This window comes from Curcuma longa, unplaced genomic scaffold, assembly GCF_044706935.1.
Source record: "Curcuma longa cultivar G26 ecotype Majalengka, Jawa Barat unplaced genomic scaffold, ITB_CL_G26_1.1 contig_20092, whole genome shotgun sequence".
Classification (NCBI taxonomy): Eukaryota; Viridiplantae; Streptophyta; class Magnoliopsida; order Zingiberales; family Zingiberaceae; genus Curcuma; species Curcuma longa.
This window is the reverse complement of record NW_027431265.1, coordinates 1-10,393: the sequence shown is the minus strand read 5'-3', so window position 1 is coordinate 10,393 and position 10,393 is coordinate 1. Positions and strand designations below refer to the sequence as shown.

General features: G+C 42.8%; 2 protein-coding genes and 1 non-coding gene across 3 annotated transcripts; 2 read left to right on the top strand and 1 right to left on the bottom strand.

Annotated features, from left to right (window-relative positions):
- Positions 1–473: 473 nt before the first annotated feature.
- LOC141817318 (uncharacterized) lies at positions 474–2,717 on the bottom strand. Its single transcript, XM_074704994.1, has 3 exons — positions 2,441–2,717; positions 1,213–2,069; positions 474–1,157 (listed from the first exon to the last, which is right to left on the bottom strand). The coding sequence occupies exons 1-3, from the start codon at positions 2,715–2,717 to the stop codon at positions 474–476; spliced, it is 1,818 nt and encodes a 605-aa protein (XP_074561095.1).
- Positions 2,238–2,344, top strand: LOC141817319 (small nucleolar RNA R71). The gene has a single exon (XR_012600811.1). It is a non-coding gene; the product is annotated as a small nucleolar RNA R71 (small nucleolar RNA).
- A 6,272-nt stretch (positions 2,718–8,989) lies between the features above and the next one.
- LOC141817317 (annexin Gh1-like) lies at positions 8,990–9,845 on the top strand. Its single transcript, XM_074704991.1, has 3 exons — positions 8,990–9,133; positions 9,181–9,321; positions 9,404–9,845. Exons 1-3 carry the CDS (start codon positions 8,990–8,992, stop codon positions 9,677–9,679), a joined length of 561 nt encoding a protein of 186 aa, XP_074561092.1. The 3' UTR covers positions 9,680–9,845.
- The last annotated feature ends 548 nt before the right edge of the window (positions 9,846–10,393 follow it).

The window sequence follows — 10,393 nt, the reverse complement described above, 5'->3', positions numbered from 1 at the left end:
CACGGTCTGGAGCTGGCACCCTTCTGTTTAACACACGGCCGTGCCTCTGAGGCACGGCCTGGTGTGGGCGTGGCTCTGTTGCCAGGCACGCCCGTGCCAGGAGGCACGGTCCAGAAAGAGCGCGGCTCTGTTGAGAAGCACGGCCGTGCTTTTGAGGCACGGCCTGGTCCAGTCTGCCTTTTTTATTGAGACACGGCCGTGTCTAATAGACACGGCCTGAGCTGTGGTGCCCAAAATGAAGGGCACGGCCGTGCCTATGAGGCACGGCCCAGCTTTATTGCTTGCTAAACTCCGTATTTCCCTGCAAAAACAAGGAAACTTATTAGACTCAACAAAACAAACTTGAAACAAAGAAAAGTATATGCGTATGAACAATAAAGAAATGCAAAACAAACAAAACCCTTGGGTTGCCTCCCAAGAAGCGCTTGTTTAAGGTCATTAGCTCGACCCCTTATTCTCTAATGTACAAGGGATCATTGGTTGCCCTCTCGCAACCTTCCCCTTGGAGGAACTTTGTATTTTTGGGTTTTTGTACACAGCTCCCTTATTTGCCCGGCCGGAGCGGGCGTCTTTTCCGGCAAGAAAGAATTATGGTACATCTTCTTCGGTTGGTTGGCATCCAACCGGCACACATGAGGTGGCTCTGGCAAATAGGCGTTGCAGTCCAAAGAGAGGTTGAATTCAATCTTCTTACCACCAACTTCAAGAGAGAGCTTTCGGTTCTTCACATCAATGTTTGCTCCCGAGGTGGCAAGGAATGACCTTCCCAAAATGATGGGGATACTTGGATCTTCATCTATGTCAAGCACAACGAAGTCGGTGGGGATTGTGAACCCCCCGACTTCTACCGGAACATCTTCAACTAGCCCTTTTGGATATCTGCATGTCTGATCAGCTAGTTGAAGGGTCATCGGTGTCAACTTCAGATCCGGGTATCCACATTTGACACTTGTGGTGTAGGGGATGATGCTAACACTCGCTCCTAGATCACAGAAAGCTCTCCCTATAGAAACATTTCCAATTTTGCAAGGGAGGAAGAAGCTACCTGGATCTTTGAGTTTCTGAGGAATCTTGTTATTCAAAATCTTTTCAGTCACATCCTCAGTGAGTGCTATAACATTCTTTGGCCGGGTGATGTCTTTAGTGGATATTAACCCCTTGATGAATTTGGCAAACTTAGGGCATTTCAATGAGTGCATCAAGGAGGGGAACATCCAGCGTTAAATCCTTCACCCTATTGTAAAGCTTTTCAAATTCTTCATCTTTTTGCTTGTATAGGAGTCGCTGCGGGTAAGGTACATTCTTCACATGTGGTTTCTTCTCTGAAGGCCCAGCGGGTGTTGCGGTCTCAACTTCTTCCAACTTATCTTCAATATCAGGAATAGAAGAAGGAGGTTGCACAGCAGCTGGGGTGAAGTATATACCTTCCCCAGGAGCAGTCACCTGAGGCTCTCTATCCTTCAGGGTCCGTCCGCTCCTGAGCTCTATGGCCTTGCAGTGCTCCATAGGATTGAAGTCTGGCTTTCCGGGAAGTGTACCCACGGTTCTGGAGGAGAGGGAAGAGCTGATTTGTGCAATTTGTGTTTCTTGCATCTTCATCCTCTTGTCGTGGTCATCCAATTTTTCATTGATCTTAACCACGTCACTTTCAAGCTTCTCCAGAATTTTCAGGATTTTCTGGGTATCTGAGACCTCTTCACTAGCTTTTTGAGGTTGTGAACTTTGATTGGAAGGTCCTCCTTGGTTGAAATTACTGTTATTGTTGCGGTAGGAAAAGTTTGGGTGATTCCTCCAACCCGGATTGTATGTATTTGAGTACGGGTTGTTCCTTTGATTGAATGCTCCAACTGCATCGCACTGTTCATATTGTACAATCTGATTTTGGCACGCTACAGCTGGACACATTTCAGTAGTATGGCTGGAATCACCACAAATATCACAATTAGTAGTCACCGCATGGACCTTACCAATGTTCATACCTTCAACCCTCTTGGTGAGGGCGTCAATCTGCGCATTTAGCTTAGTGTAAGGGTCGACGTTGTACTTCCCGGGAGTTTTCTGCACACTACCTCTCTCATTTGCCCATTGATGGTGATTTAGTGCCACATTCTCAATGAAGTTCTTCGGCTTCTTCCAAGCTCTTATTCATGAGTGCACCTCCTGCAGCGGAATCCAAATAAACCTTCGTCTGATAATTGATTCCATTGTAGAAGGTGTGGATAATAAGCCATCTCTCTAATCCGTGATGTGGACACTTCCTTAACATTCCTTTGAATCTATCCCAAGCTTCAAAGAGTGTCTCACCATCCATTTGTTGGAAGCTTGAGATAAGATTCCTCATATGGGCAGTTTTACTTGGGGGATAGAATTTATTCATGAAGATTTTCTCCAATTGCTCCCAAGAATTGATGCAGTTTGGAGGTAGTGAATGGTACCAGACCTTCGCCCTGATCCCTTAAAGAGAATCTGAAAAGCATTAGTCTTTGAACGTCAAAACTGACCCCTTGCTGTCTTCTTGTGCTACAAGCATCTGAAAATATCTCTATGTGCAAGTGTGGGTCTTCATGTGGACCACCCCCAAACTGGTTCTGTTGAATCATGGCTATAAATCCAGGATTGAACTCAAAATTTGCAGCCTCTATGTTGGGGATGGCGATGCATGACGTTGAACCTCTCATTTGAGGTGCAGCATAATCTTTCAGTGATTTCTGGGCCATTGTTGATGATTGTTCTTGACTTATCAACCTTTGTTCACGAAGTCTCCTTCGAATAGTTCTTTCGATTTCCGGATCAAAAGGAAACTCCGAAGGTTCGGCCCTGCGCATGCACCAAAGTAAAAGAAATGATTAGATTGCCAGAAAAATAAAGAATGTATGTGCAAAAGAATTGTACCAATGAATAAAATGAAAAGAAATAAAAATAAAGAATGGGGCTATGTATGTATAAGAAAATAAAAAGAAAAACTTAATGTGCTAAATTAGTAAATAATTGCGCACGATCCCCGGCAACGGCGCCAAAAACTTGATGGGCTCCCCGCAAGTATACGGGTTGTCGTCAAGTAATAAAAATATCGATCCACAGGGACCGTGGAATTACTTACTAGATTTAGCACAAAAAGGTGGAGAGAAAACTGAGCATGAGTTGTGTGGGGGAGAAGGGAGTATTCTAGAGTACTTTATCCTAGAATCCGGAGAAAGGAATCGACTGTGACAATGGGTTGTGAAGCGATCCTAGGACTTCGGACTCCTCAGTGTATTGATTGATTGACTTGGATCCTCTACCTTTCCTCAATAATTGTTCAATTGTAGGGATGCTAACCAATATATCCAATTCGACCTCGTCAGGTATCCTCGAAATAAAGCATTGGTGTTCTTACGTCATCATTGTCGGTTTGAGATGGTTCTAGAAGCCCGGTTCAAGGCTTTCCTGTGTCACTCAGGCGCCCCGGAGTACTAAAAGAACCCTATCCCCTGTCACAGGATATCTTTTTACGGACCTCTCCCCAACAATGAATGACCGCTAACTATCCCTCATAGAAACTAACTATGAATTAAGAAACCCCTCGGAAACTCGCCCGGTTCAAGGCTTTCTTCCTGTCACGAAGCGCCCCGGTGTACGGCCTAATGATTCCTCAATTCACAATTAATCCCTACCCTCATGGATTCATACACACACATTTAATCATTCATCACACAAGCACAAATCCATAAAGCAATAGACAATTAAATCATTGAAATCGGTAGATTAACAAATCCAAAGTACAATCATCCAATACATCTGATTCATCCTACATCCTAGAATCTAGGGAACTACTCCATATCGTGGAGGTTACAATACAAAGGAAAGAAAGAGTACATCTTACTCCGAAGATACAACAATGAAATGCAGGAAATAAGACTTATCTTCTTCCTCGGACTGCAAACTCCACGTAGATGAGATGTGGATGGAATGGAGCAGCCGGATCGGTGGATGGATCGTCGAATCTTGCTCCGAAACAGGCGTCGGTGGCTCTAGAACAGCTCCGGTGGCTCTCCAAGGTCTCCCCCCTTTTTTAGGTCTCTAAGAGGACCTATTTATAGGCAGTCCCCGAGTCAGCACGCCCCCGCTCACACGGCCGTGCCTGGGAGGCACGGTCCCGTGTGGGCACAGTCATCTGGATGAGACACGGCCGTGCCTCTCAGGCACGGCCAATGCAGTTAGGCTTCTGTTCAGGGGCACGGCCGTGCCTCTGAGGCACGGTCCAGAAGAGCTGGGTCTCTGTTTGAAGGCACGGTCGTGCCTGTGAGGCACGGCCACAGCCTGTCTCTTCTCATTTTGCTGGACACGGCCGTGTCTGTGAGGCACGGCCAGCTGCAGGGACTCCTCTGTTTTGACACACGGCCGTGCCTTGTGGGCACGGCCAACAGCAGTTGCTTCTCTCTGATTGGAAACACGGCCGTGCCTGTGAGGCACGGCCACGCCTCGGCTGGCTTCTGTTTTGAAACACGGCCGTGTCTGGTAGACACGGCCTCTTCTGCTGCTGATGGGGGATGTTGGCACGGCCGTGCCAGTGAGGCACGGCCAAGGCTTGTTGATCTTCTGTTTGTGCACACGCCCGTGCCCTGTGAAGCACGGCCAGGAGCTGAATAGACACGGCCGTGCCTATGAGGCACGGCCCTGTCTTGCCTTGTCTTCAATGGTAACTCCGATTTGCCCGATTTTGCTCCAAATTCCATCCTGAAACAAGTAAAAACAAGAGCAGATCTCCGAACTAGGAAATGCAAGATATATGCCTAAATGCACGGATAAGGGATGCAATGCACACAAGATATAACAATAAACTCAGAAAGATGTGCAAATAAAGTATAAATACGAATATGAACCCTATGCACATCAATGCTGTAGAACAACTAATTACTTGGTTTACAACTCATGGATTATCCAAGAACTATGAATGTCCATTATGTTCTCTTCTATGGAAATAAGTCAGAGGCGGAGAAGCCTCTTATAATAATCGAGTGCGGGAATAACAATTAAAGAATAGAAAATTAGGATGAAATTCGAGTGTGTTGTAGTTCAATTAAGGTCCACGCCTCCTTTTATAACCACTGCTTGAACGCTGATGTGGCACGTTCGATCAACTGATTGAGCTATTCGGTTGACTGGACTCATTGACGTGGTAAATAGGACTTATCCACTCAACGGTCCTAGCTCTATTATTAGCTGATGTGGCGAGCTGACATGGTGGATAGGGTGTATCCACTCAACGGTACTTGCTTGACCATTAGTTGACATGGCGAGTTGATGTGGTAAATCCACTTCAATGGTCCTCGCCCAATCATTTATTTTTGGTTGACCAAATCGCTGGTCCAATCAACCAAAAGAACCAATCAACTATGCCTTACGCATGCTTCCTCCTGGCTTCTCGTTCCTTGGATGTCGGAGTACTCTTCCACAACTCCTCATCCCTTAGATGCATCAAGCCCATCAGCTCTCTTCTCGTGTCATCCTTCTCGCTAGCTACATCTTCTGCCAAAGTTCACTATCTCCGATGTTCCTTGAGCCATCGGGAATCTGTGTTCTCCTAAATCCTTGCATACTTATACACATAAGTTAGTGACACAAGCAAGACCTAACTTCGACTAGTTTAATAATACTTCAAAACAGTCGTGGTTCAAATCACTTGGGGGTTATAACAACTATTTTAAGAGTTGTATTCTGGACAATTGACATCCCACGTAACTTCGAAGCACTGCCAGAGAGAGACAAGTTTGTTTTAAGGAAACTACATTAAACACAGACCTCGACATTTTCTTTCATGACTTGGCTCTCCCGACTCTACATTCGACAACACTCTACATCGACCTGGAGGCACTCGGCTTCCATTCGAAATCATTCATCATTTGATCGACTCAATGCTCGAACCTCGTGGTACTCAATAACCTATTTGGGGAGTAGCTCAGTGACTTTCCACTCGGACTCGAGAAGCACTCAAAGTAGCTCGACAAATCTAGGACCTAGCCTAGTAGCTTGAGATTAATCGCTCAGGTCATCTCGCAGATAAGTCTAAAGTTGATTTGTAATTTCAATTCAGCATAATCCCCATGTAACTCTAGCAATAATTTTTGATAGATTATGGAACAACTTCCAACATGGGGACAAGGCCATATGAAAAAAAAATTGTATAACACCAAAGAAGGACAAGAATAAGGGGAATACTGCAAAAATAGTAATTGATGAGATTCAAGATGTGTGACTTTTTGTTTGTTGATAGTCTTATTGATTCATGGGTTTTAGATTCGGAGGCATCCTTTCACAATATTGTTCATTGTAAAATTATGAAAAATTATGCTGCTAGAAAATATGGGAAGATATATTTGGCTAATGGAGAACCTTTGGATATTGTGGGTATTGGAGATATTCGTTTGAAGATGTCAAAGGGGGTTGTGTGGAAAATATAAAAGGTGTATGTACCAAAGCTTATGCAAAACTTAATTTTGGTAGCATAACTTAATGGTGAAGGGCATAATGTTGTTTTTTATGGTGGTGCATGGAAACAACAAAAGATTTTATATGGTTGTTGCACATAGCAATAGAACTGAAACTGTTTATATGACTTTAATTGCAAAAGTATAATTGTTATTGCTGATACGTATGCGAAGTCAGATTTATGGCATTACAGGCTTAGACATATGAGTGAAAAAGGGTTGAAAATACTAGAGTTAAAATATGTTGATCTCTGATTATGTGAAAGTTGCGTTCTTGGAAAGCAAAAACAGAGTTGCGTTCTTGGAAAGCAAAAAAGAGTTAACGTCTCTAAATTTGAAAAAGATACGAGAGAAGGCAAATTATAGTTGGTACATAATGATGTTTGGGGGCCTACGACTGAGAGTTCTCTTAGAGGATCCAACTACTATGTGGCGTTCATTGATGATTCTACCAAGAGTTCTCTTAGTTTATTTTATAAAAAAATAAATCTAATGTGTTTGATACTTTTAAAAAGTGGAGAGACATGGTAGCAAATGAAATAATTTTATAAACAAAGTGTTTGAAATCTAATAATGGGGGTTAATATATTATTGATGACTTCAAACAATACTGTGCTACGAATGGGATCAAGATGATGAAACATGTACCTGAAAATCCTTAACAAAATGATGTGGCTGAAAGGATAAATATGACCTTAAATGAGTGTATAAGGAGCATGATGATTCATGTAAGATTGCCCAAGACATTTTGGGCTAATGCAATTAACACAACTTATTTGATTAACAACAGCCCCTTAGCACCTTTAATTTATAACATACCAGACAAGGTTTAGAGTGGCAAAATGATAAATTATTCTTTTTTGGAAGTGTTTGGTTGCCTCTCTTATGTTTATGTTGATGCCTCTGCTAAGAAGAAAACTTGATTCGGAGTCCAAGTAATATTTCTTTAGCTATGGTGATAAGGAGTTTGATTGTGGTTTCTAGGATGACCAAAATCAGGAGATCATCCGGATTAGGGATGTAATTTCAATTGACAAGAGCTTGGATAAAAATTTAGAAAATACATTCTAAAGTAAAAGGTCATGAGGTAGTTCGCTCTTAAAAATTTCTGGTGAATTATTTGCAACAAGATGCTTCAACAAATGAAAAAATAATGTACTCTCAATAGACCAAGAGAATATAACTCCAAAAATCACTCCTATGCTAGAATTGAGGAGATCTTCTAGAACTATCGGACCACCAATAAGATTTTCTCCATTGCTTAATTATATTTTGTTTACAGATAGAGATTAGCCAAAAAGTTATGAGGAGGCAATGCAGGTTGATAAATCAATCAAGTGGGAGCCAGCAATGCAGGTTGATAAAAAATTTGACATTTTATGAGCAATAACAGATTTCTCTGATGTCAAGCATATCACTATTGTTCATTAAAAAATTTGATAGTTCATATATCATTTTATTACTATGTGTTGATTGTTGGAGCTAGTACATTGGAGCTTGATATGCTATCTTTGCAATGAAGGATTTGGATATTGCAAAATAAATCCTAATTCTTTAGGGCCAAAGAGGTCCTAAAGTTATCTAAGGAAGAATATGTAAAGAAAGTGTAGAGGATTCAACATGGATAAAGCAAAAACAATGAACACACCTTTGATTATTCAGTTTTGTCTATTCAAAGAATTAGTCATCTTAATCTGAAGAGTAGTGAGTCTACATGGACAAGGTACCCTATGTTTCTGCTATTAGTTGTCTTATGTATGCAATGTTATGCACTAGACTAGACATAGCACATGTAGTGGGAGTTGCGAGCATGTTTATGAGTAATTCATGGAAACAACATTGGAAGGCAGTGAAATGAATTCTTAGGATTGAAGAGGTATTGAAAACTCTTGCTTTATGCTTTAGAAAGTTAGATTTTGTCTTGCATGACACTACAAGAAAATCGGTAATTAACAACACTCAAAAGACATCGGTTTGTTTTATGCCAAAACCGATGTCTTTTACTTTTTTACAACGGTTTTAACAAAAACCGATGTCTTTGAGAGGTTGATTGGAGCCTACGACAACGGTTTTTGGAGGCTACAATAACGGTTTTAAAACCGTTGTCTATGTCCGCTATTTTAGGACTACAACAACGGTTTTTGAAGACTACGACAACGGTTTGAAAATCGTTGTCTATGTGCGCTTTTTTGTAACGACAACAACGGTTTTCGAAACTATAATAATGATTTAAAACCGTTGTATATTTTCGCTTTTTTATTTCCCTCTCTCCCCTCAAATATTTTTACATCCCGCTAATCTTCCACTGCGCGCTTCCAAAACCCCTAAACCCGACTTCCACTACGCGGTCCCAAAACCCCTGAACCCGACGTTAGGGTAAAATCTTCCCCTATATATGACGATCCTCAGCGATCACCGCAGGAGATCGAGGACATCCTCCTCCGTAAAATCTTCCAAGTCGCCCTTCAAGAGCCTCGTCTCCGCCTCTCCCTCGATTTCTGCTCGATCGAGATCTCTCTTCAATGGCGACCCTCAAGGTTCCGACGACTGTCCCTTCCCCCGCTGAGGATTGCGAGCAGCTTCGGAAGGCCTTCCAAGGTAGCATTTTACCTGCCCCTGATATCATTTTCTTGACATCTGCTTCGCTTCTCTCTCCAGTCGATTCTGTGCCAGATCGTTGACGGTTCTTTGATCGCCGTCTGATGCAGGTTAGGGCATGAATGAGCGACTGATCATAGCGATCTTGGCGCACCGTACGACCGCCCAGCGCCGCGCCATCCGAACCACCTACGCGCAGACCTACGGCGAGGAGCTCCTCAAGTCCCTCGACGATGAGATCTCCGGAGATTTCGAGGTCCGTTCTCCTAGAAAATGATCATGTTGAGGGAAAACGTATTATTATTAATTTTTCTTCTATTTTTTTTGGATCGGGGCAGAGAGCGGTGGTGCTGTGGACCATGGATCCGGCGGAGCGCGATGCGCAGCTGGGCAACGAGGCAGTGCGTAGATGGAGCCAAAGCAACTTAGTGTTAGTCGAGATCGGGTGTACTAGGAGCTCCGAGGATCTGTACCAAGTGAGGCGAGCGTACCATGAGCGGTATAAGCGATCGCTTGAGGAGGATGTGGCCGCGCACACCTCAGGAGATTTCCGTAAGGTAAATTTCACTTATTTCTTAATGTTTGTCTCAGATGCTAAAAATCTACTTGCTTGAGGAGGATGTGGCCGCGCCCTCCAGGTTTTATTGACGAATTCTTCAGGGACGGCGACTATGACAGTTTGGAACCGGCTTTAAAGGATTTATTTGAGAAACTGAAGAAGAGTGTGGACAGAGTCTCAGTATTAGGCAACTTCCAGCAGCCGCTGAGAGCACTGCTTCTATTGGTTAAATATCCTAATTGTGCCAAAGCTTTGGTGAATCACTCAAGATGGATACCTAAAGAGACTTATTTGTTGATTGGCGAAGGGAGGGTAATTGAGATAGAAAGTATTTTAGGAGCTTTTCTCCATGTCAGTGCATTGCCTGATTTTAAGGAATTTAAGAGTATACCAGATGTTGGGTTAGTCAAATCTTTGAACTTTTCACATATATGTTTGTAGTAGAAGCACGTTGGTGGATTTTCTTCTTCCTTCTTAATTATATCCATGTTAATTATACAGTCTGAATATCATGTGGACATTACCCTAACAACATATAGGGGAAAGGGATTTTCGTCTTGAATTGCATGAGGACCGCCATTGATAAAGAAATTGATCAAGCAGCACCACTGCCTGTTCCAATCCCAGCTACATTTCAGTGTATTGGTGATGCTGTAGGTGGCCATGTGGCTTGGCCTGTACACTTGATCAACATGCGGGATGAGGTAAACGTGATAAAGTGGTGTCTAAATTTTGTATGCTTTTTAAGTATGTCACATATCTAATATAT

Coding starts and splice junctions, on each gene's coding strand:
- LOC141817317 (XM_074704991.1), top strand. CDS start 8,990: ATGGCGACCCTCAAGGTTCCGACGACTGTCCCTTCCCCCGCTGAGGAT. Junction 9,134..9,180: donor TTCTCTCTCCAGTCGATTCT/GTGCCAGATCGT, acceptor GATGCAGGTTAG/GGCATGAATGAGCGACTGAT. Junction 9,322..9,403: donor AGATCTCCGGAGATTTCGAG/GTCCGTTCTCCT, acceptor GGATCGGGGCAG/AGAGCGGTGGTGCTGTGGAC.
- LOC141817318 (XM_074704994.1), bottom strand. CDS start 2,717: ATGGCCCAGAAATCACTGAAAGATTATGCTGCACCTCAAATGAGAGGT. Junction 2,070..2,440: donor TTTAAGGGATCAGGGCGAAG/GTCTGGTACCAT, acceptor CAAATGAGAGAG/GTAGTGTGCAGAAAACTCCC. Junction 1,158..1,212: donor TGAAGGATTTAACGCTGGAT/GTTCCCCTCCTT, acceptor AAATTCATCAAG/GGGTTAATATCCACTAAAGA.